The following is a 25,182-nucleotide window of genomic DNA, read 5'->3' on the forward strand; positions in this document are numbered from 1 at the left end:
TTTAATACTTAAGGTGGAAATACATTGTGCATTAATATCAGTGGAGCCATGTTCTCTAAGCAAAGATGCATTTTGTTTCTTGTGGAAAAGTCATGAGAATTTTTCTAATGTGGGAAAGTAATCTGCGTGATGTAGTGGCTCCCTAATGAAATGTTGACTGTGCCAAAAAGCCAAAAAAAAACAAAACAAAAAGAAGAGCAAATCTTGAAAAAAAAATCACATTTAACTTGAATATACCTTTTACTTCAAGCTGTTGTGACCTTGGTTACCTCTGAGTTGGTGTATACGAGAAATACCACTTTAACTTCCAATTTTTTGGCGATTCAGTCTCTGTATTTCAGGACTCACTGTAGAGCAGGTCACAACATTTCAAATGGTTACCTGTGTAGTGTGGTGCTCTGAAGACCGTGTAAATGGATAAAGGAAAACCTTGGCAGTCCAGAGTCGCAGCATTCTCTGCAGTGCCAAATACAAAGTAAATGGGTCCTTATTGTTTACAGGATGTGTATTATGTTTGCAAAGACTAGCGTTTATCTTTGTTTTATTTTAATCTGATTGTAATAGGGTGTGTGTATTCCTTTCACGGAGTTTGAACCACTTTTTTCTTAACATTTGACAAGCGCTGTAGCAGCTAAAAAAAAAGGCTGGGTTTATTAGTTGGTGATTGGCATTTGGTTGACTATTTCATATAAACCCAAGAAGTAGTCTTTCCTTCAAAATTGTGAATTGATCACTTGATGGCTAGCAGAAGAAATGTCAACAGTTTTCTCTGGTCACTTCTGTAAACTGTGTGCATAGTTTTGTATATAATATCAACTGATGTAATGCAATGTTCTTTATATTAATCATATGTTTAGTGTCCATCTTTGGATTATTATGCAGTGATTTCATAGCTTGAAAGAAATGGTTTATGTAATAAAAAAAAAAATATTTGTTAAAATAGGGGAATTAGAAATCAGCAGTTATTGGGTACTAAATCAGTGACATATTACTAGTTTAAATGGGCATGTGCGTTTAAAGCTTTAAAATGTTTTATGAAACCTTATAGCAAGAAAAAAAATATGTAATGCAGTGATAGTAAGATAATTAGGTGAGTAAATTTAAGTTGGTGGTTGAAGTTCTCAAACTAGAAATTATGCATGAAATACATGCCATAGTCGGTGTGCCGGTTTTCTTCTGGGTCCTTAGTGTTACAGTAAACAGCTCCGCCACCCCCATTAGAGGTGCCAACACATTCCCCTTAGAATGAGTGAGCTGGTAAGCTGTTTACTCCCATCCATTTCCACAAAGCTTCCTGGGATGATCAAACCCATGCCATCTGGAGTGCAGTCAAGTGCACATTCTGTCCACCAATTCCCTTATTTTTAATAGTCTTAGTTTGAGAGGTTGTGTTGTCCCTTCGTTTTGAACTGCATATACCGAGAAGTCCTAGATCTTGTCAGACTTGCATTTTAACTGAATTATGAAATGGCAACTAACATTCTAATGTGCATCTAGTCTGTGTGTAGCTACACTTATTTTCTTACTCTGTTTAATAGAACATCTAGACGACTTTCTGGTCATCGGAGAACAGAACAGCAGCGCAAACAGCTTGCAAAAATTCGAGCAGATAGGCAGGCTGCAGCTAAAGAGAATGAACATCCACCTGTTAAAAAACAAAAAGTGTAAGTAATCAAAAAGGTTCTATGTTGTTGCTAATCAAATACTGATGGAATTGTGTGTATTTTTATGAATTTTCTGTCATTTGGAGATTGTTTGCTTACTACAACTACTGATCATATAGGAATTTTCCATTTATGAAGGTATTAATCAGTGCTGATAGTTTGCCTGCCTCAAACTGTATGTAGCCTGGATAACTTCCTCTCCATTGTGGATAATTTTAAGATGGGTGGGAAGTTAAGCTGACAGAGGTAGGTTTGTATTATGCAGAACATTTTTCACTTTCTTTCGTAATGGTTCTTGTAAGATGCCAGTCGTCTTGATGTGGAAGGAGATGTTAATCAGTCGTCAGATGATTAATCCTGGTGGTTCGGGTGAAAGCGCTTAACCTTGTGGATTTCTTTGTTATACCTTGTGGATTTTTATGTAATTGTGGTTTATTCCAAAACCGCAAGGCAGTGTAAAGTTTTTGCTGTGCAGTCCTGCCTGGTCTTGGAGTTTTTTTGTTTTTCTCAGTCTTTAGATGACACACCCTACTCTGTTTAGGTGATATGTATTCTGCAACTAGGCTAATCTCTCCTGGCATGCTCTTATCCTTGTAAGCAGCCCCAAAGATATTCGAAGAGAAATACAGGCAAAGGCATCCAGATATGGAAAATTTTCACAATAAAAAAATATATCACAGAAAGGGAATGTAGAAAAAAAGATTAAAGTAGAACTTAGAAAAATAGAAGTTGAAGTTATGGAGTGCCTGCGAAGTAAAGGATTTGGTGTAGACGGTCTAACACAGGTTGCATTGCAGCATGATGGAGTGAGTCCACAAAGTAAGGAGAAGCGGGAAGATCAGGAAGAAATATGGACATGGGAAAGAGATTTAGTATGGTGTAATATATTTATGTAAAGGAGAAAGCAAAGCTAACCAGTACAAAAAGAGCAGCACCAAAGATATTTGAAGAGAAATACAGGCAAAGGAATCCTGACCTTGAAAACTTTACAATACAAAAAAGAAAAGATCAAGAGAAAAAAGTGGAAAAGGAGGTTAGTAATGGAGAAGTTAAAGAAATAGAAGTTGAGGTTATGGAGTACCTGCGAAGTGAAGGATTCAGTGTAGAAAATCTATTTCAAAAATCACCACAACAGGATAGAGCAAATGATATCCAAATTAAGGGGAAAGCAGTGGAACAGGAAGGAATTGGTCAGGTTCCTTATGAAGATAATTTGGAGCCTTCCACGGGAAACCAGTGTAAACGTTCACTTGTCAGCAAGGAAAGGAACAAGAATCTGTGGAAACTCTGATGCAGTCAGTGTTGAGGAGTGATAGGCCAGTGAGTTCCCCTATGATAGAGCAATGGATGGCACAGGATGAAACTGAAGAGAAGGTGCCACAGGAAGATACTATAGAACTTTATATAGAATGCGCACACTAAACCAAAAACAAGGGATATGCCCTCAGTTTGGAGAAGTTATATGATCTTAATAGACGTTGATATATTAAGATCAATGAAAGAAATAGACGGCAGACTGTCAAAACCCAAAAAGTAAGAAATCTGATAAAACAAAAGAACACAGTAATTAGGACTGTTCATAGAGATCCATGCAATATAACAGAAGTAAACAGGATATATTACTGTGCAGCTAAATTAATAACTGATCAAGTTCTACCACAAGATCACAGGGAAGTGAGGGAGAGAAAGGGGAGAAATCGAATATGATCATGGAAATATCGAATAGAGAAAACTAAAACAAGACAAGAAGTGTCACTGTTAGAAGACTATAGAAGGGGAAATAGATCCACAAAAATACTAAGATAGAGGTAATAAAAGTAATTTGCAGTATTAGAACAGACTAGTATCTATCATCCTTTATCGCAAATAAACTCAAAATTTCAGCACAGGCAGAAGCACTTAGAAGATGCGCAGATTAATATTAAGGAAAAGTACAAAATAAGCTATTTATTGATGACCCAAAAAGATTTTCTAGAGAAATGGGAAACAAGGTAAAAGGAATTGAAAGACTGCCAAAAAGACAGATATATTTTGGAGAAGTATCTTTGAAGATACTGAGGAACATAACAAAGATGCTAAATGGATAGAAGTAAAAGAAAGAATAAGAAGTTCAAATTTATAAGATATAAAATGGGATGAAGTAACGGCCACAGAGATTGAAACAAAGTTAAGAAAAGCTTCTAATTGGAAACCCCAGGCCCAGATGCAGTACCTAACTTTTGGATAAAAGTATTAACATCTGTCAACATCTTTGCACAAAGATTTAGCCATGGGTACGAACCATTTATATGCGCATCCCAAACAGGCACCAACCTGGGTAACAGGAAAACTGATACTCCTACTTAAGTGAACCTGCAAGCTATCCTAAAAATTATAGACCAATAACTTGCCTTCTGACTATGTGTAAACTGTGCATGAGAATTGATATTGACCAGATTTGATAGTCATTTGGAAGAAAACTCAATTATGACAGTAGAACAAAAGGGCAATAAAAAAGTTGTATGGAACAAAGGATCATTTGTTAGTCATAGTTAGAACTGTAAAAAGGAGAATAATACAAGTATGGCATGGAGTGACTTTATAAAGTATTTGATAGTATCCCACATTTATGGATAAGAGTGCTTAAACATGTATAAGATGCAGCCTACACTGAAACTACATTAGTGACCATGGAACAGTGGCAGACCATGCAATTAAGCTATGATAAAGAACAAATTATTATCCCAGGGATAAAAATTCAAAAGGGAGATATTCCACGGTGACAGTCACCGTTGCTTTTCTGCCTTGTCCTTAACCCATTAAGCTGATTACTTAACAGCTTAGGCCATGGCTATAATTTTGCTCCTTGAAAACAGTGAAGTGTAAAGACTTCTCTTGTTTTAAAACTGTATAGCTCATCAGATAAGACGCTGAAAGCACAACTGCAGGTCGTCAATTCTTTCAGATAAGAATGACATTTTGGCATTGATAAATGTGCAAAAGCAACCTTTAAAGCAGGAAAACTGCAGCACCAGAAAAATCAGTTTGGGACAAGAATGTGATATAAAAGAACTTGAGCAAGAGAGAGTGTATAAATATTTGGGAATTGATGAAGGATCAACAGTAACATGAACAGATGCGAATAAAACTTAATAAATAATACTTTAGACTTAAATTAATCCTGATAACAGCGTTAACATCTAGGAACAAAATCCAAGCTATAAATCAATTTGCTGTTCGTGTCCTAACTTAGTTTTGGAGTGATTGGCTGGCCCAAAACATGTTGGATAGATTAGATAGGAAAACAAGGATGCTTCATGCTCATCAAATTTATAAAATTCAGTGCATACCAAGATTATATATTCCCCGTTCTGAAGGAGGCATGGGACCCTCTGAAATTGATTACATGTATAGATCTGTAATCGTGAAACTCCGCACATATCTGCTGACCTCGCAAGGCAGAAATGTAGTGAACGTTTTGAAACTTGAGAGTAAATCTAAGATGACTTCTCTGCTTAATCTAGCAGTAGCAAATCCGCGTCAAGCATGAATGGAAATCAAACCAGAAGTAGATAAAAATCGGGCAGCAACTGAATGTGCCAAAAAACAAAAATTATAAGGTGAAAGACCAGATGAAAAGGCAAGAAATGTAGAAAATGCATAAATATAGTTGCAAGTATAAAAAACTTCTGGAAGAACCTAATGTTCATCAGGAATGAATGCAGGAATGGTTAAGGAGAGGCAAATTCAAACCGAGATGAAAGGTTAATATTGGCGGCCCAAGATTATGGGCTTGCATACGCATTGGTTTGCAAAGTCCATTGGACATGTGGGAGTAACAGACAAATATAAGATGTTCATCGTGTTTCACTGTTGCAGTCATTACTCTTGGGTTATCCTGCTGGTAGGCTACCCGCAGTCTGCCAGAATTCCAAAGTATAGGTCCGGCATCGGTTGCTGTTGCCTCCTTCCCTGATGTCAGTGCACCAGGGGTATAAAAGATGCAGCTGACGCCATTTTCTTCAGTCTTTCTTGACACGCGGTGCCTGAAGCAAAAGCAGTTAAAGTGCCGGTTGGCCGACTCCTGTGATTTTCACAGACTAATTTCAGATCCGAAGTCTTCATTAAAAGCCAAGTACCCCGTTGGGGAAACTTTTTTCTTGCTCCAGACCGATGTCAGAAAAAGTTAACAGTTGTATTTCTTGTGGGAAGCAAATACCTCATAAGGATTACCATTCTTACTCTATTCCTTGCCTAGGCCCTGATCATAACGATGCTAGCTGTCGTTTTGGCTAGATTCAACAAACGCACTATTAAGCGTCTGTTTGATTTTGCTTATTACTTTGGCCAAAAATTCAATTGCATAATGCCGTCGAAACAGCCGACCACTGGAGTTTCTAAAAAAACGCAAGGAAAAAGAGGACAGGCATCCGAGATCCAAAACAGGCGAGGCTTCCGCTAAGCCAGTCGCCAGTTCTCAGTGAGGCGCTTTCGCAGCCCCTGACACCCGCTACCTCAGAGCCACAGGCCGCTGACGACTCCCACGTGGAGCCAGCTAGGCCTCTGAATACTCAAGGTATTGGACACTCTGAATTCATTCCCTCAGATGGGTCCGGAGCCGCTGAGCAGGCATCTACTTCTGAGGGTGTTTTCAGACCTGCACAGCTATATGTAAAGCCTACTTCAGATTCAAAAGCAAAGATTACAAGTACAGCATTCTTCAGGACAGACTTCCATGCCTAAGAAACAGATGCTCAGAATGGCCGAAGACCTTATTACATTTATCAAGGGTTCCCATTCCCCTCCTGACAAGAGGCCTAGGCAAGAGACAGACTATGACTCTTCAGATCAGAGTTTCCATTTCCTCTGACTCCTCTTCTGTACAGGAATACTCTCTTCCTTCCCAAGAGGATTCTGATGCTGAAGAATCCATTCTTTCAGCCTCTCTTCCTGAGGATTATTCTTTTGGGGAAACCCTGCATACCATGAGGGAGCACTTCAACTGGGAGAGCCAAGATTACTCAGAATCAAAGAAAAGGCTTGGAGATTTTCTTTACTTCCTCAGCACAGGCCTCTTGCTATTCCCCCTGTGCTAGCCATTGTAGATGATGTATTTTCAGAGTCCGGCCTTTCTCCAGACTCCTTACCTCCAGCTCCTGTTAAACCAGACAGATACTACAGGGTTCCTGATTCACATAAATTTCTTTAAAAACCCTGCTGCTGACCCAGAAACTATTTCTCAGGGAACCAAGGGGGTTAAGGCCGCTACTGCAAAAAACCCTGTCCCTTCTGACAGGGATTCAAGGGCTCTAGACAGATGGGGGAAAAAGGTTTACACTTCTGCTACTTTGGCTGTGAGGGCTTTAAATTGTCAATTTCATATGATTAAATATCAGCAATACTTTATGTCACTGTTAAAACAGAAAATGTTGACTAATTCTGATTGTACAGAAAATAAGGAAATACAGGATTTATTACATGCAACTGAACAAGTGGGAAAGCATACATTACAATGTGGTTTTGATTCTCTGGAGGCCTCCTGCACGGCCGCAGTTACTGGTTCTGTCATTAGGAGGCATGCTTGATTAAAGGAACAAAATCTGCCTGATCATGTTAAAGCAAAATTAATAGATGTTCCATTACAGCATGATACTTTATTTGGTGTTAAAGCAGAGGAGGAGGTTTTGAAGAAAATGGAGGACAAAGCGAAATCTATGCAAACAGTAAAAGATTTCTTACAGGTTCAGCCACCAAAATTTAGCAGGAACTGGCCTACAAAGAATTGGTCCTTTCTAGTGTCGGACAGGCCACAAAGAGGCAGATACAGACGTCCCAGAGGCAAATCCCAGCCCCAGGGCTCAAACAGGCCTAAACAGTGGGGCGCTTCTATCTCCAAAAGTGGAGAAGACAAAGCACAGCCATACAGGAAACAGTCCCAATGACTTGCATCTGCCAACACCAAGCACTTATCTTCTTGCAGCCCCCTTAGGGGGAAAATTAGCACTTTTCTCACAAAATTGGCACATGATCACCAAGGACAAATGGATATTGAATATAGTGTCCCAGGGCTGCAGGTTCCACTTTCACACCCTGCCAAAGGTAAAAGGTATGCCAAACCTGCCACACAATCAATGGGCAGAGGCACAAAAACAAGTTTCGTCCCTTATGCAAATGAGGGCCATTCAGCAAGTACCACAGCAAGAGCAGGGACAAGGATTTTACTCAAGACTTTTCTTGGTTCCCAGAAAGGACAAAGCATGGAGACCAATACTGGACCTGTTTTTTCTAAACACATTTCTGGACGTTCCAAAATTCAAAATGTTAACTCTGCAGCAGCTTCTACCCATGCTGGGCAAGAGGGCTTGGCTTGTAACTTTGGACCTAAAAGAGGCATACCTGCATTACCAATCAGACAATCTTGCAGAAGATCTCAGATTCATAGCTGGTTCAATGCACTACCAATTCCCTGCACTGCCCGTTGGGTTATCTACTGCGCCCAGGGTCTTCACAAAATGCCTGGCACCAGTAATTGCATTTTGCAGACAGAGGAATTCAAATTTATCCTTACTTGGACGGCTGCCTTATACAAGCTGAGAACAAGGACACTCTACTAAAACATCTGGCGTTCGTAAGAAGATTATTAATTTGCCTAGGGTACACAGTAAACGAAAAATCAAAACTAGTACCCTCTCAAGAGATAATATTCCTGGGTGCAAGATTAAATATAACTGCCCAGATGGCTTATCTCATGCCAGACAAACAAAGCCAACATCCTAGCTGACAGGTTCAGTGCAAACTTCTCCCCCCCCTCCCCACCAAAAGGGCAAATATCTATCCCAGCAGAGTGCTGCCCCCCTGACATCTCAGATGCTAAAACACAGCATCAATGGGACCTGAAGAAGAGCTAAACCCAAACATAAAACTACTGTTCAATCTCAGCCTTACTACAGGATAGCAACAGTGGTCCCTCTCCATAAAGCTATGGAAAGGATCATCATGGACCGACCTACAAACACTGGATCCTATTGTTAAGGGCAGATCCTGCCTCTTAAACCTGGTTGATTTCTTTGAAACAGTCACCAAGGCCATTGGTCCACACAGCCTACCTGGACCACAATACCCCACGGGCATTATAGATAAGCTCACCAGCTTAAATATAAACCCTATGTCACTAGATGGATTGCAAACTGGCTCAAGGACAGAACCCACATGGTTAGATTGCTGGAGCCATGTCAGACTCAAACCAGTTACAAGTGGTGTCCCACAAGGCTCAGTCCTGGGACCTGGACTCTTGTTATGACTGCAAACTGAAAGGGCCTCATAGAAACAGACAACTGGTGCCAGTGCCATGGCCTCAAGCTAAATGCCAAAAGTGTATAGTCATCCCCTTTGGCAAAAAAAAGTGCCCACAAATTACCACATAGGTGGAAATCCATTAAGTACAGAAGAAGTAATTAGGGACCTGTGGTCCCAAGTTGATAAATCTCTCATTTGAAAGTGGTTGATTCACATCTAGATTAGGGGGTCATCGTGCCTCTTTACTCATCCCTCATCAGTCCCATAATTGAGTACAATGCCCCTTTTGGGATGTACCTTACCAGACACCTGCAGCAACTGGAAAGACCCCAAAGTACCTCACCAAGAGGATCAAAGGGCTCAAACAGATGCCATATGCTGCCGGTTAAAGAAACTCCAGCTCTAATTAATGGACATGCTGCACCTCAGAAAATCCAAATCTTGAACCTCAGCACTGCTTCACTCTGGAATAAAAAGTCCAGGTTAGGCAGAGTCCTCATTGACTCTCTTCAAGAGGAATCTTGATGAGTGGATGGGAGATCATCACTTCTGTGTCACTGTTAGATAGAGGCACAGTATACTAACCTCGAAAAGGGCATAGCAAAATAAATTTAAAATGGGTAAAGCCAAACACATTCTAAATGCCCTAGGGCAGATAGCCTAGTATGAACCTATGAACCTATGAACCTATGAACTAACTACTTACTTCAAAATGTTGGCAACAAAGACCCAGTTATCTGCAAGAAAAATTCTGCAGGCCTTGGGCTTCATGGCATCCTGCATTCTGCTAATTCCATATGCCAGACTGCATATGAGCAAACTTCAATGGTACCTAAAAAGTGTCTGGACTCGACATTGTCAAAGTCTGGAAACATTAATTACCCTCACTCCTTGCCTGCAACAGGAGTTTCGATGGTGGGCTCATGCCTGTCACTTCAGCAAGGGACAACCATTCACTCTACTCGCAGCCAGGCAGTCAATAACAGATGCATCAGATTATGCCTGGGGAGCACACATGGCAGGAAAATGTATTCAGGGCACATGGTCCACAAGCCAAATGCATCTACATATCAATCAAAAAGAGATGCTAGCTGTTCAGAATGCCCTGACAGCTTTCAAGGATCTACTCCATCCAGGACAACTACTGCTAAGGATGGACAATACTACAGTCATGTGATACATAAACAGGCAGGGAGGCACACATTCCTACCCCTTCTGCAGACAAGTATGACTTTGCGGAACACAGCATTGACTTATCAAGTACACCTGCAAGCACAATTCGTGCCAGGAAAGAATAATACTCTGGCAGATGAACTAAGCAGAAACCTTACGGATTCCCACGAGTGGAAACTGGATCCACAAGTCTTCAGCATGATAAAGGAATGGGGGTGCCCAGACATAGATCTGTTTGCCTCCCCTCACAACTGCCAACCACAGAAATTCTGCACAAGGACTTATCACAAGCAAGCATGGAAAGTGGATGCTCTGTCATTCAGCTGGAAAAGTCTAACAGTATATGCCTTTCCTCCCCAAGGTACTCCTAAAGGTCAAGACAAGAGAAGCCAAGAATGATTGCCTCAGACTGGCGACGCCAGCACTGGTACCCAATCCTAAAAAGCTTGTCTCAAGGCCCAGCCTGGACATTGCCTGTAATTCTTCACTTACTGACCCAGCAAAACAATCAGATTCTGCACAGCCAACTCAGGACCCTAAATCTGGCAGCATGGCGGATAATGTAACCATTCAAAGCACACTTCTCTCTAAAGCAGTGATGGATGTTATTTTGGAGGCCAGGAGGCCCAGTACCAGAAAATCTTATGCAGAAAAATGGAAAAGATTCTGTGCTTGGAACCAGGCACAAGGAATTGACATATCGGTACCAAACATTTTACAATACCTAACTGAGATGCTGGAAAAAGGCCTGTCCTTCTCATCAATTAAAATTCATGCCTCTGCCATTTCAGCTCATTACAATACGGATCCTCCTATTTTTTTCCCATCCATTGCTAAGATAGTACCTCAGAGGGGCCAAAAACATAAGACCTCCAAGGAGAGCCCCAATACCTGCATGGGACCTCAATTATGTCTGAGAAAAACTCACACTGCTGTCTTGAGCCAGCCAATACAGCTGATATAAAGTTTTTATCTTGGAAAACAGCTCTGCTCCTAGCAATAACCTCTGCAAGATGAGTTTGAGTTACAGGCACTCATGGCTGTGGAACCTTTCATCATTTTCCATCCAGACAGGGTTTCTCTAAGGACGAACTCAACACTTATGCCTAAGGTAGTGTCCAGTGTGGCCCTTAACCAAACCATCAATTTGCTTACCTTTTATCCAAACCCACAGAATAAGGGTGAGAGACTTCTGCATTCCTTGGACATACACAGACCACTACGCTTTTACTTGGACAGAACTAAAGCTTTCAGAAAAACTGAGCAACTTTTAGTGGCATATGCTGCAGGTTCAAGGAAAGCCCATCTCAAAACAGACCATTTCAAAATGGATAGGCCACTGCATTCGTTTCTGCTACTCGCAACATGGCAAATCAGTGCCGAAGGGCATTGGGCCTCATTCCACCAGGGCAGCAGCCACTTCAGCCTTTCTCAGAGGAGTATGAACCAAAGACATTTTAGAGGCTGCAACTTGGAGTTCAGTGCACACTTTTACAAAGCACTACCATTTACCTCTCTAAATCCAGAGCAGGCTTCGCCACTGCAGTTCTGCAAGGCCTTATAGCCTCTCCTAATACTATTTAGGCCTGGCCACCCAGCCTTAGCTTTGGGATTCAACCCAAGAGTAATGACTGCAACAGTGAAACACGATTAACCTAGTTCAGTTGTGTACCTACCATAAATGTAGATGTTCGAGTGTATTCACCGTTGCAGTCCAGGTTTCCCACCCTCCATCCCCCTTTTCTTTGCTGGGACTTACCTATACTTCTCTATCTTATACAACCTATGTGGTGTATTTGCTTGTAGATGGAAATGCTTATTTTACTGCATGCTTAATTATTGGCATAATATTTTTAGCCTACCATCTTGGGGGGTACCTGACATATGGGGCAAGAAAAACTGAAAAAAATGGCGTCTGCTGCATCTTTTATACCCCTGGTGCACTGATGTCAGGGAAGAGGTGACAGCAACCGACGCCGGACCTAGACTTTGGTATTCTGGCCGACTGCGGATAGCCTGCCAGCAGGATAACCCAAGAGTAATGACTGCAACAGTGAATACACTCTCTAACATCTACATTTATGGTAGGTACACAATTGTACTTTTGGGAAGCAGTCGCACACCACCTTGCTGGGTGTGACATACTAATGGCTGAAGAACTGTATACTGAAAGGCATAGTAATGTGGCAAGACTTGCACTGGGGATTGGGCAGACCTTATGGTACTAAAGTGGCTGTAAAACTGGAAACTTGAGCCACAAAGCATTATAGAAAATGGAAGTCTACATCACTTGGGGTCAGCCATTACCAGCCGTTCAAACGATAGATTCTAGAAAACCGGGTATAGTGGTCCATAAAAGGAAGACACAAGTAGCATTTATCATTGAAATCCACACACCCAGTGACTTAGTGTGTTTGGTAGAGAGAGAGAGACTGTCATAAAATTTCAGGATCTGCAGGCACAAACGAGAGCAATGTGGAAGAAAGATAGCCAGACAGTTCCAATAGTAGTAGGAGTAACAAGTCTTCTAAAAAAGAATCTACAGTTGTATTTAGATATGTTACGGAGTTCTGCTGTGGTGACCCCTAATTGGGAAAAGCCGAAGGAGCAAGACTAATGCATGTAACCCCATATGAATTGCAGGAGGAGTCATTAGTAGGTACATTGCAGGTGCTGCAAAGAGCACTTCTGGCTGACATCAAAGATTGAAACCATACTAATTTCATCAACTTTAATCATACTTTGACTTGGGAATGGGGATCCATTCCTGTCATGGTATTAGAAACCCAAAAGACTTGGAGAAATTAAAAAAAAAAAAAAAAAAGCATTGCTTGCATTACATTTTCAAGCCATTGAGGTAGTTGTCACTTTTATAAGAATTCGGACTTTCTAACTGACCTTGTAAAGTGTCTAGGAATGTAACACATTTTGCGTTGATATGATCCGATTAGAGCTGTATGCAAATGCAGAATTTCTTCCTGCATCAAATGTGCTTTCACGTTTGACACATACCCAAGTTTGTCTCTCTGCCCAGTGGATATAGCAAAGGTCTTGTCTTTTTTTTTTTTTTACCTCTTCCGTTCTAACTTCTGCATATTTATGCAAGACAGATGATTTTGAGGTCTGTATGCAAACGGCTTTACACCTTTCACTTGGGGCATATGACAGACAAAAGCAGAGATTCATCTCCAGTTTCTCTTCTCTTCTAATTTCTCTGAGATTTCTGTCACTTAACCACAGATATTTGTACTGTGTAAATGTCATTTATTTCTCCTTAAGTGAAAATAGGAGGTGGCCGCATTATTTAAGTGACCCTTGGACTGCCAAGAGAGGGTGCAGAATGCTTTGTAATAGAAAACACAAACTGAATTTTACAGAAAATAAATTGTGGGATAATTTTAGGCCTTCTGTGATATTGAATGTGTGTAAAAGTGATGTACTGAGTTTTTAGATGCATTATAAAATTGGGTTGAAGATTGAGTTTGCACATTGGTGAACATCTTGAGCCAAAGGTGGCAGTCCGTCAGAATCTGGGACACCTGGCTTCCTGAATTTTTCTCCTGTTCCTTGTAACGACATTTGGGCAGGTACTGGGAGCTTTGGCTGAAATGTCACAGCAACATAATAGTTTGTTTTGGTGTTTGTGGCACGTGATGTGTGCCATCTCCATGCCATTGTAGGGCAAGTTATGCCTTCCATAAGTGTCATTGGCTGGCATATTAAATTCTTGCTGCTTTGGAAATGTTCCTGTTTTACTGCATATTCCATAGCAAGTGTGTCAGGGGCAGTTTTCTGTGTTTTTTTTTTTCTCTCTCTCTCCTCCCCTGGCCTTTTTAAATTTACTACATATACAGAGCTCCTTTGAGAAGTGTACATAAAGGAATCACTGAAAGATTTTCAGTCTGATTGTGAACCATTAGCATGATTTGTGTGTTGTAAACAGGATTAGATGTACAATTCTTGTATCTGATGTCTTCTTCATTCTGCTTCACGATTGGGTCTCCTCTCTGACCCTCTGTTCCGGTTTCTTTACATTTTAGAATTTACTGTGCTACTTCCATATGTTTTCACTAGTTTAGAATAGGTTAGGTTTATAGATTTTAGAAATTTGTAGTGGTTTTATGGTGGAGGTGGGGTTGCATCAAGGATCAGCTCTGAGCTCTTTATTTGCAATGGTGATGGACAGGTTGACAGATAAGATCAGACAGGAGTCTCCATGGACTATGATGTTTGCAGATGACATTGTGATCTGTAGCGAGAGTAGGGAACAGGTGGAGGAGACCCTGGAGAGTTGGAGATATGCTCTAGAGAGAAGAGGAAAGAAGGGCAGCAGAACTAAGACAGTATATGTGTGTGAATGAGAGGGAGGATAGAGGAATGGTGAGGATGCAAGGAGTAGAGGTGGCGAAGGTGGATGAGTTTAAATACTTGGGGTCAATGGTTCAGAGTAACGGTGAGTGTGGAATTAGAAGTGAAGAGAATACAGGCAGGATGGAGTGGGTGGAGAAGTGTCAGGAGTGATTTGTGACAGACGAGTACCTGTAAGAGTGAAAGGGAAGGGCTACAAGAGGGTAGTGAGACCAGCTATGTTATATGGGTTGGAGACAGTGGCATTGACAAAAAGGCAGGAGTTTGAGCTGGATGTGGTAGAGTTAAAGATGTTAAGATTTGCACTGGGTGTGATGAGGGTGGACAGGATTAGAAATAAGTTATATTAGAGGGTCAGCCCAGGTTGGTAGGTTTGGAGACAAAGCCAGAGAGGCAAGATTATGTTGGTTTTGTATGTGCTGAGGAGGGATGCTGAGTATATTGGGAAAAAGATGCTAAGGATGAAGCTACCAGGTAACGGGAAAAGAGGAAGGCCTAAGATAAGGTTTATGGATGTGGTGAGAGAGGACATGCAGGTGGTTGGTGTGACAGAGTAGGATGCAGAGGACAGGAAGAAATGGAAACAAGTGATCAGCTGTGGCGACACCTAACAGGAACAGCCGAAAGATGATGTGGTTTTCTTGTGTGCTCTTGTTACTTTAACAGGTATGAACAGTTAAAGTAGTTAATAGTTAAAATAGTTGAAATAACTAAGGTAGTTAAAATAGTTACATTTCCCTTATAATTAGATGTGTGTTGTAGTTTCTCTTGTGCGTTTTGAGTTGCTGTAGTTTTTCCAAAAAGTGTGTGGTAGCTTTATAGTGATGTAGTCATTATTTCAGTGCTAGTCTTGTGACTGCAGTTATGTTGGCCAAACCCTGTCCTGGTTTCAAGCAGTGCACTTGTGGGCACAAGAAACTCCCAGTCAAGATGCCCGCAAGGAGTGTCTACTGTTTAGGCGCCGATGATCTTAAAGCAACTTGAGATTAGTGTGGTCTTTAATCCACGTGCTCATGGATAGATACAACAAAAACTTATCTTGAGGAGCCTTCTTCCTTCAGGTTCTGAGGCTCAGACCCCCTATATGACTTTTCCCCTCCTCCAAGGAGCCTAAGAGGCTTCTCTCTGCTTCCCCGAGAGATCCCTTGGAACCTAAAATGAAATCCTAAGAACTTCAGATCAGACCTCTACAGATCTGAAGAAAACTGCTTTATTGGATCCACTGCCCTCCTCCGATCCAATTGAGGTTATTACAGTACCTTCTCCTTCAGCTACTGTGTCTGATCTTAGGCCTGTGGATCTGAGAGCTTGAAGCAAATCTCCAAGCTGGTTAGGACATTCCCTTCATCCAAATCTAGGCACTTCAGACCTCTCTCATCAGCTTCTTCCAGGTCCTCTAGAAGCTGTTCCAAGGCACATGGGTAATATATGATGAAGTTCCTCAAGGCTCTGATTCTGATTGGTGGTAGTGTCTGCTCCATTCCCTATTTGATCAGTGTGCTACCCGGCCCATACCATCAGAACTCCTTTTCTGATAACGACCCTCTGCTCCCGAGTTGTAGGTTTCAGGTCTCTCGAGAGTTTGCTTTTTCACCAGGGAAACCAACTTTCCTCTACTCCGATGGTGCCCCTGATCAGCCATGTTCCTATTCCTTAGGAGCAGAGCAGATCTCTTGAGCTGGGATGCTGCTGCCAGGTCCGGTGGAATGGGGTCGGCTCCTTTTTTGTTGAGTCATTTATTCCCCTGGGTGCTTCTGCCCTCTTCAGCTCAGTTCTGTTTCCATCTGGAGGCCATAGATCCGTAGTTCTGACCACCTTTCCATTGTTGCTTTGCCTACAAGGGAGGCAGAAAGAGCTTCTCCTTGTCCATAGGCTTTTCAAGTAGTGGAAAGGGTATCCTCTCTTCTCATGTTCTGCAGCCTACCCCCATATCCCTTTTGGGTTGTGGTCTTGAGCCTACTAATTCTGTCCCGAGCCAACCTGGCCCGAGCAGTCTTGAAGATCCTCCTGCTCAGGAAGACCCCCTTCTGATAATGCTTCACCCAAGTGACTTGCAAAAGGAGGCACATTGGTTCCCCGATGGAGTCTTTAACTGAAGACACTGACTTTGAGGATGAAGGATCCCCCTTGATCCCTACCTGATACGTCTCCTTCAGAGACATTCTAGAGCTCTGAAGCAGAAAGGTGGGTGGTCTGGCCAACCTCCTTCTGAGGAGTTGGTGTTCTTGGAGGCTTTCAGGGCAGGCCCATCTGCATCCTAGGTGACCTGCCGGTGAACGACCTTTTTGATTCCGTATCCTGCAAGACGCTGAAAAGTGGTTACCATCGAGCCTATTCCCAAATGCCCCAATAGGCTTCTGCTCCCAACAGCTGTTGAGAAACACTGGAGTAATGGTCCTGTAGTTGTTGCCATTGTGGTGGCGGCCACTTAACTGGTAGAGGAGACTGCCAGTGTCCATCTGCTTAACAGGAAGTTTAGAGCATTGGACATGTTCAGAAAGCACATTTATGCCTCTGCCATTTTTGCTCTGGGGTCATTAAATTTCGCTCACTTTACCCGGCTACAGGGAGCTGATCAAGGAGCTCTCAGCTTCTGAGTTTGTCCCTGAGGAGGGTTTTAAACTTTCTCCAAGTTGGCTACTCTGTCCATTGCTAACTCCTCGGTGAGGCTAATCTGCCATACAGCAGAAGGTACCTCACGGGCTGCTATCCGTAAGGTGGCATGCCTGGATGAGACAATGCAATTTTGCGGTACCCTTCAGGGTGTCTCTTAATGCCCCTTTTGATGGCTCATCACTGTTTGGGCCTTCTGTTACTCACCTACTGTGAAAAGGATGGAAAGACCCTTTACTGCCATGGAAATAAGGTTTTCTACACCCCTGAGGTCCTTTTCGTGGAACCAGCATGGCAAGAAAATGTGGTTCATAAATCTGAAGGGCCTTTACAGGGCCTTTACAGGACCCGTGCAGGGAGCAGTTTTCCAGAGGTAGAGGAGGTTTAATGGTAGATGTCTGCCCTAGAGGTAGATGGGGCTTTAGGGATTCTTTCCCTGATGAGCCCCATCAGAGCTGCTGAAGCCAAGCTTAACTGTCCATCTCTGGAGGCAGTCGGGCGTTGACTTTTTTCTTACACCCAGAAGCCTAGACAGTCTTGACTAACAATTCATCGGTGCTAACCATGATATCCAGAGGCTATTACATTCCCTTTTCTCTCCACCCTCCAAACGCCAGCTAAAACCTTCCTGACATGCCATCTGGTCAGAGGGAGGAGGCAGCTCAAAAAATTAAAATTGATGCAAAAACGTCATTCAAGATGTCCTGACTGAACAGAGGATTCGGAACTTGCTTTTGGTGCTGAAGAAGACTGGTAACCCAAGACCTATACTGGATCTAAAGAAGATGAATCTTTTTTGCAAAGAATTCCAACTAAAGGCTTTCAAACTGTCTCGAAGCAGAACCATAAACAAATAAACTAGAAAAATGGCTTGGAAAATGGCAGAAAATTCCACACACTGTAGTAAATAATAAAGACCTATATAAAACCAACTGGCAAGGGCTTTCGTTCAGATTGAACTTCAAGCCAAGTTGCAGTCACACCAACAGGATTTAAATAATCTAAAGATCACATGACCCAACTTCAATGCTTTAACCCCTTACTTTTTTTCAAAGCAACTTTAAAATTGTCCCTGTCATAAATTCCCAGATACATACAGGCAGTTAACCTGATATGCCAACAATATTCTTTCCAGTCAAGATCTTCTCAGCATCCCACCTGGAATCATAATTTATCACTTGATCAACTACTGAAAATATATAAAAAGCCTTTGCTTTTGAATGACGCAAAATCATATGCCTAGCTAAAGCATTAGTTGATTCCTGTTTTTCAACTGCCATTAAATGCTCATAAATCCTAGAATAAAATTTTCTGGTAATTCTCCCTATATAGAATGCGGGGCAAAGCCCACATGGTGCTATATATACTACATATTTAGATTTGTAGCTAAATTCCTCAAATTTCATAATTTCTAGCTGCCACTATAACTTTTTTTTCCATAATGTGTTTAAAGTAATTACAGTTATACTCGTGCATTCCCTTTTTATAATACTTCTATTTAAAATACTATTTTTATATCTATAAAAATACTCCTGTTTTTACCTCTTAGTTACAAAAATAGAAACTTCTATGATTTTCATAGGTTAAGAGTTAGGTACTAGGCTATTGGCCCTAGGGCCTATATAAGCCTAGCCAAAAAGGTACCCTGGCTTTCGCCACCCAAGAAAATTATTAACCTGTGCCCCTGTCAAGCAAAGGTAGGTAGTTTGTTCCAGAGTATGAGAAGTCTCTGGGATAGGAATCTATCCCTCCAGCATGTTCTGTTTTATTGTGGTGACAAGGTTTAGGTCCCTGGAGCATGTAGCTCTGAGGGATTGGGATTTCTTTAAGTGGACCATGTCCGGGTTTGACATAGCTTTGCATGTTGGGCAGAGATCGCCTCTGAGTAAGCGATATGCGACTGAGTAAGGTTGGAGTTTTTTGAGACCGTCTGAGTAGGGCATCTGTTTGAGGCTGGTAATCCTCTTTGTGAGGTATTTCTGCTGCCTTTCCAGTTGTTAATGTCTTGTGAGGTACATACCAAAAGGGGCATTTGTGCTCTAATGGGTCTGAGTGATGAGTAGAGGGGAACAATTACCTCTTTTTTTTTTTTTTCCTGGATGAGAAACCTTTGGTGATTAGGTCTGCCACGTAGAAGGATTTCCTGACTACTGTGGCGATGTGATTATCAAAGGTGAGACTATCCACCTGTGTGCCAAGGTAGCTTATCAAACTTTCGGTGTTAAATAGACTACTACCTATGTTGTAGTTCATGGGTACAGAGTTTTTACCAAAAGGGATGACAATGCACTTTTTGGCACAGAGCTTGAGACCATGGCTTTGACACCAGGCATCTCTCAGTGAGTCCCTTTTGTAGGATGTCCACATTGTTAGTTTTGATTATGGCCCTAGTTTGCCGTCATCTGTGAACTTCGTTAGCCAAAGACCTTTTGTGTTAGCCTGTACTTCAGAGAAGTAGATACCGAACAGGAGAGGACCCAGGACTGAACCCTGTGGTACTCCACTTGTCATTGGTCTGAAGTCTGATTTGGAGTCTGCTGCTTTCAGTGTGGACTCTGTCAGTGAGCCAGTTGGCAACCCATCTTGTGACATAGGGATTTATACCTAGTTTAGTGAGTTAAGCTAAAATTCCAGTGTGAGGGATGGTGTTGAAAGCCTTGGCGAGATCTAGATAGGCTTTGTGAACCACCTTACCCTCATCTATGGCTTTGCTGACTGCTTCAGTGAAGTCTTATTAGGTTTAGGAGACATGATCTGCCTTTTACAAACCCGAACTGGGTGGGTCCAGAGTTTGGAGATTACCAATGTCTTTGTTTAAGTTCCATGATGCGTTCCATGGCCTTGCAGACCAGGCTCGTCAGGCTAATGGGGTGGTAGTTCCCAGGCTCCATGGTGGGTCCCCCTTTGTGGAGTGGGATAACTGTGCACCATTCAGTGGGCACAAAGCCTGAGGTGAGGCTATGATTGAACATGGTACTTGGGTGGGGTGCCAGTTCGTTTTGTAGTTTGTGTGGAATGCAGCCTAGGATATTTCAGATCCCATGGATGTCGTGTTCTTGGCGTTAGTGTGGTTTTTACCTGTGCAGCTGTGATTACAGGAACTTTGCATTCGTCTTGTATAGAGTTGGGCCCTTTAGGGGGTGAGAGGGTGGTAAAGTTAGCACTGACCCTATCTGCCAGGATGTTGGCAATATCCTTTTGTTCTGTATATTTAGTGCCATTGTACTGTAACTCAGAGCAGATCTGAGTGTTGCCATTGAGATTCTTGACATAGCTGTAGAATGCTTTGTGGTTGTCTTTAGAATCAGTGGTGATTGTAACTAGCTTTGGAAGATTTTATCAGGGATCTCAGCTTTTTACTGAGGCTGACCAGGGAGTTCCTCCAATCATGGGATTTTACTCTCTTGCAGCAATTTCTTTTTTCTGTTGTAGAGTTTATGGCAGGGCACCACCAGATTGGCTTCCTTTTTTTTGAGGATAGCATATTGTTTCTATTAGGGATAGCATGATCCATGCCCTCATGTAAGTGCTTATAAAGTGTATTTATGAAGGATTCATTAGTCGTACCTCTGTTGTCCGTCTGCATGGGTGTCGTGAAGTTGACTTTGGAGATTTTTTTTACTGTGGTTTCTTTAATGGCAGGTGGGGGTGGGATGTGAACATTGAGGGTGATTAGCTTGTGGTCGGATCTGACCAACGGGAACTTGACCTCTGGTGTGGAACACCGGTTGCCCATGTTGGTAATGGCCAGGTCTAGGATATTGCTGCCCCTGTTGGGGGTGTGGATAAGTTGATCCAAGGCATTTGAATTTATGAATTCCAGAAAACGTTTAGCAAAAGAGTAGGTACTTGAGTAGATTTCCCATTTAATGGTGGGGTAGTTGAAATTGCCCATTGTTAGGGTGTTGGGTTGTACCCTAATATTTTCCAGTGTATCTAGAATTGAGGAGTGGGCATCTTGGGGCATGGTGGGGGATCTGTAGCAAGCTACAATTTGGATTGTGGTCTTGCCCAGATTTAGTTGCACTTGGAAAATCTCTGATGCATTATGCTGAGTAAGTAGCCTGGAGGTGTGAATATCCTTAATGAATATGGACACCCCTCCGCCTTTAGTGTGTTGGTCTAGGTTAGGTGGCCAAGGTGTGGTATGAATTATAGCCTGGTGATGCAGGGGTTCTCTCTGGAGCCTTGAATCAGGTCGGTCAATGCACAGATGTCTATGTTCTCCAATTTAAGGAGTGCCTCGTGAGTGCATTTTGAGGTTTAGACTTCTAGCATTGAGTAGCATTACCCTCACTGTGCTTGCTTGTACCTGTTAAGGTGGAGAATTTGTCATTTGAGCCTTGCCTAAAAAAGGCACTATAGGGGTGGCAAGAGCCTTAGCCAGTATCCAGAATCCCAAGGATGACCAGTGCAGGCCATCTGTGGCAAAGTATCGTGGTCTGTCTATCGTGTTATCCCAGGCAGAGAGATACTGGATCCCTTTAGAATGACACCAGAAGCTTGGCCAATTGTTGAAGTCCATCATTTTGTCCTTGTACTGCGGTATCATTCTGGGTGATGACAGGATGCTGCTCAGAGCTAGGGTCATACCTGCATGGTTTACAAGGTTGGCGAGCTCTTCCAGGTCTCTCTTCATATAGTCCAGGGAGGTGCATATCCAATCATTCACACCAACCTGGACAATGACAGTTATATTTGTACTTATTGTACAGTGACCTGAGTGCGTACATTATGTGGCGGATCCTGGCACCTGACAGGCAGCTGATAGTAATTTTCTCCTTGTTTAGCCTGGTGAGTGGAACATCAGTGTGCCTGACTATAGCGTCCCCTATGACTAGTGTGTTTGGCACGTTATGCCTTATGGGCTGTGGTTGAGTGGCACACTGAGATGTTCTTCGTGTTTCGTTTCACTGTTGTAATCATCTCCTTTGGGTTATCTGCTTGCTGGTAGCCCTCAGTCGGCCTGATTATCAAAGTCTTGGGTCCTGTGTTGGTTGCTGTCTCATCTTCCATAACGTCGGGTAGTCTGGTATAAAGCATGCAGCCAACGCCATTACATCAGTCTTTCTTGCCGTGGGTGCCCGAAGCAGAAGCAGTTAGCAAGTGCTGGTCAGCTGACTCCGGATCTGAAACTCGAAAATGAAAAATTCAGAAGTCTTCAACTAAGCTAAGTAGCCTGGTGGGGATCCTTTTTCTTGCTCTAAACCGATGTCAGTAAAAGTTAACAATTTTATTTCTTGTGGAAAGCAAATACCTCAAAGATTTTCATTCGTACTGCATTCCTTGCTTAGGCCCCGACCATGACGTACCTTTCTGTCGGTTTTGTGCCTTATTGAAACCTCAAACTATTCATCGTTTGTTCATTTTCGCTTCCAAATATTTTGGTACTCTGTTCAATTATCCAGAAATGGCTTAGTTAAGCCACCCCACTACCGACATTCTGAAAAAACGCAAAGCTAAAGACTGAGACAGACCGCATAGGTCCAAAACTGCTGACAGTGCTTCTCCTTAGCTAGTCGCCAGTTCGCCGGTACTCGGTGAGGTGCTTTCTCAGCCCCTGATACCTGCTACTTCAGATTCGTAGGCCTCTACTGAGACCCCTTCGGAGTATAGTATGTCACGAGATGCTTCTTCGACTGTGGAACCTACGGATGTCTATCTTGGATCGGTCCAGAGCCGCTGTGCGGGCACAGGCTTCTGAGGGTGTATTCAGGCCTACTGACTTGCATATTAAACCGATGCCATCTTCTTGAAGGCCTAAAACTTGATCCATGCCTTTAAAACAGACGTCCAGGCCTGCATGGTTAGACCCATATGCCTAAAAAACAAATAAGAATGGCTGAAGACCTTATTACTCTATTAAGGGGAAGCCACCCTTCTCCCTCTGAGACCTTGGACTGATTTTCCTTTTGACTCTTTGATCAGGATTCTGAAATTTCTGTTTTCTCTGATGACCAGGAGTTGTACTTTATCTACCTATGAGGATTCTGATGCAGAGGCCATCATTCCCTCTGCTTCTCCTCCAGAGGATTTTTCTTTTGGTGAAAGCTTGCATACTCTTGGGGATCATTTCTGCTGGGAAAGCCAGGATTACTCTAAATCAAAAAAGAGGCTTAAGGAATTCTTACTTCTACCTCAACACAGGCCTTTAGCTATCCCTCCTGTTCTGGGCATTGTAGATGATGCCTTCTTGGAATCTAGCCTGGCTCCTGACACTTTACCTCCGGCTCCCAGAAAACCTGACCGGTATTACAGGGTACCAGACTCTCAAGTTCCTTTTTAAGAATCCTACTGCGGATCCTGAGACCATTTCACAGGGACCCAAGGGCATTAAGGCTACTACTGCCAAAAACACTATCCTCTCCAATAGAGATTCCAGGGCCCTGGATAGATGGGTTAAGAAGGTATAGATGGGTTAAGAAGGTATACACTTCTGCAACTTTGGCCATTAGAGCCTTAAACTGCCAGTTTCATATGTTAAAATATCAGCAGCATATTATTGGATTGCTTAAACAGAAAATTATGTTTATTCCTGACTGTGCTGAAAATAACGAATTATAGGATTTAATGTATTCTGCTGAACAAGTTGGAAAACCTACTTTGCAATGTGGTTTTGATTCATTAGAGGCATCTTGCAGGGCTGCTGTCACTGGGTCTGTACTTAGAAGGCATGCTTGGCTTAAGGAGCAATCTTTGCCAGAGCATGTTAAAGCTAAATTACTGGATGCTCCCTTAAACCAAGACCGCCTGTTTGGCAACAAAGCAGTAGTAGTACTTAAAAAGATGGAGGAAAAAGCTAAATCTATGCAAACTGTTAAAGATTTCCTGCAAGTGCAGCCTCCAAGATTTAGTAGGCATTGGCCTTCTAAGAATTGGTTCTTTCCTGCCTTTTTTAGGCCTTCTCAGTCCAAACCCAGAACCAGCAGAACACTCAGGCTTCAGCCCCAAGGTGCTCACAGGCCTACGCAGTGGGGGGCTCCCACTTATAAAGCTGGGAGTAGTAAGACACCCCCCCATGGTAAACTGTCACAATGACTTAACTTTAAACCTTCCAAGCCCTGCACAACTGATTGTTCCTTTAGGAAGAAAGATAGCCGTGCGTGCAAAAACTAGGAACTCATTACCCAAGACAAATGGGTTTTAAATATAGTTTCCCAAGGATACAGATTCCCCTTCCACTCCTTACCAACCCCAAACAGTTGGGCATACCTACCCCCAAATCAGTGGGCAGAGGCTGAAAAGCAAGTTCTTTCTCTTAATCATCAGGGCTATTCAGCCTGTCCCTGAAGAAGAATGGGGGCAAGGTTTCTACTCAAGACTTTCTGATACCCAGAAAAGACCATTCCTGGGGTTGTATCCTGGACCTGTATATCCCAAACACTTTTTGGAAATCCCAAAATTCAAAGTGCTAACTCTTAATCAGCTGCTTCCCATGCTAGGCAAAAATGCCTGGTAGGTAACACTGGATTTAAAGGAAGTCTGCCTGCACATCTCAATAAGGGAATCTTGCAGAAGATACCTATGCTTCAGAGCAGGCAACATGCACCGTCCGTTCTCTCCACTGGCCTTTGTGAATACCCTGGGTGCAGTAGATAAGACAAAGTGCCTTGCTCCAGTTATTGCATTTTGCAGGCAAAGAAATATTCAAATATACCTATACCTGGACAATTGTCTAATGCAGGCAGAAAGCCAGGACATACTATTAAATCTGGCATTTGTAAAGAATTTAACTTCTCTGGGTGTACACCATAAACAAAAAAGTCTCATATAGTACCTTGCCAACAAATTGTATTCCTGGGATCAAACTTGAATACAACTTCCCAGATGGCCCACCTCACGCCAGAGAAACAAGTTCATTTGACAGCCTACTTCAAACTACTGGCCACAAAGACCCAGCTATGTGCACGGAAAATACTGCAAGCCCTGGGGTTCATGGCCTCTTGCATTCTACTAATTCCATGTGCAAGACTGCATATGAGGAAACTACAGTGGTATCTAAAAAGCCTATGGTGTCAACATTCTCAGGACCTAGAATCAATTATTCCTCTCCGTACTTCCCGCCCAAAAGATGCCCAAACCCTAACAG

General features: G+C 42.5%; 1 protein-coding gene across 1 annotated transcript in view; it reads left to right on the forward strand.

The window, feature by feature from the left end:
* TPX2 (TPX2 microtubule nucleation factor) overlaps positions 1-25,182 on the forward strand; it is a gene marked incomplete in the record, with an annotated part of 1,896,622 nt that overhangs the window by 1,245,474 nt on the left and 625,966 nt on the right. Inside the window, 1 exon segment of the mRNA XM_044089016.1 lies at positions 1,539-1,664. Coding sequence (XP_043944951.1) covers positions 1,539-1,664 — 126 coding nt within the window.

The sequence above is a fragment of the Protopterus annectens genome, chromosome 12.part0, assembly GCF_019279795.1.
Source record: "Protopterus annectens isolate FY-2018-M chromosome 12.part0, PAN1.0, whole genome shotgun sequence".
Lineage (NCBI taxonomy): Eukaryota > Metazoa > Chordata > Ceratodontiformes > Protopteridae > Protopterus > Protopterus annectens.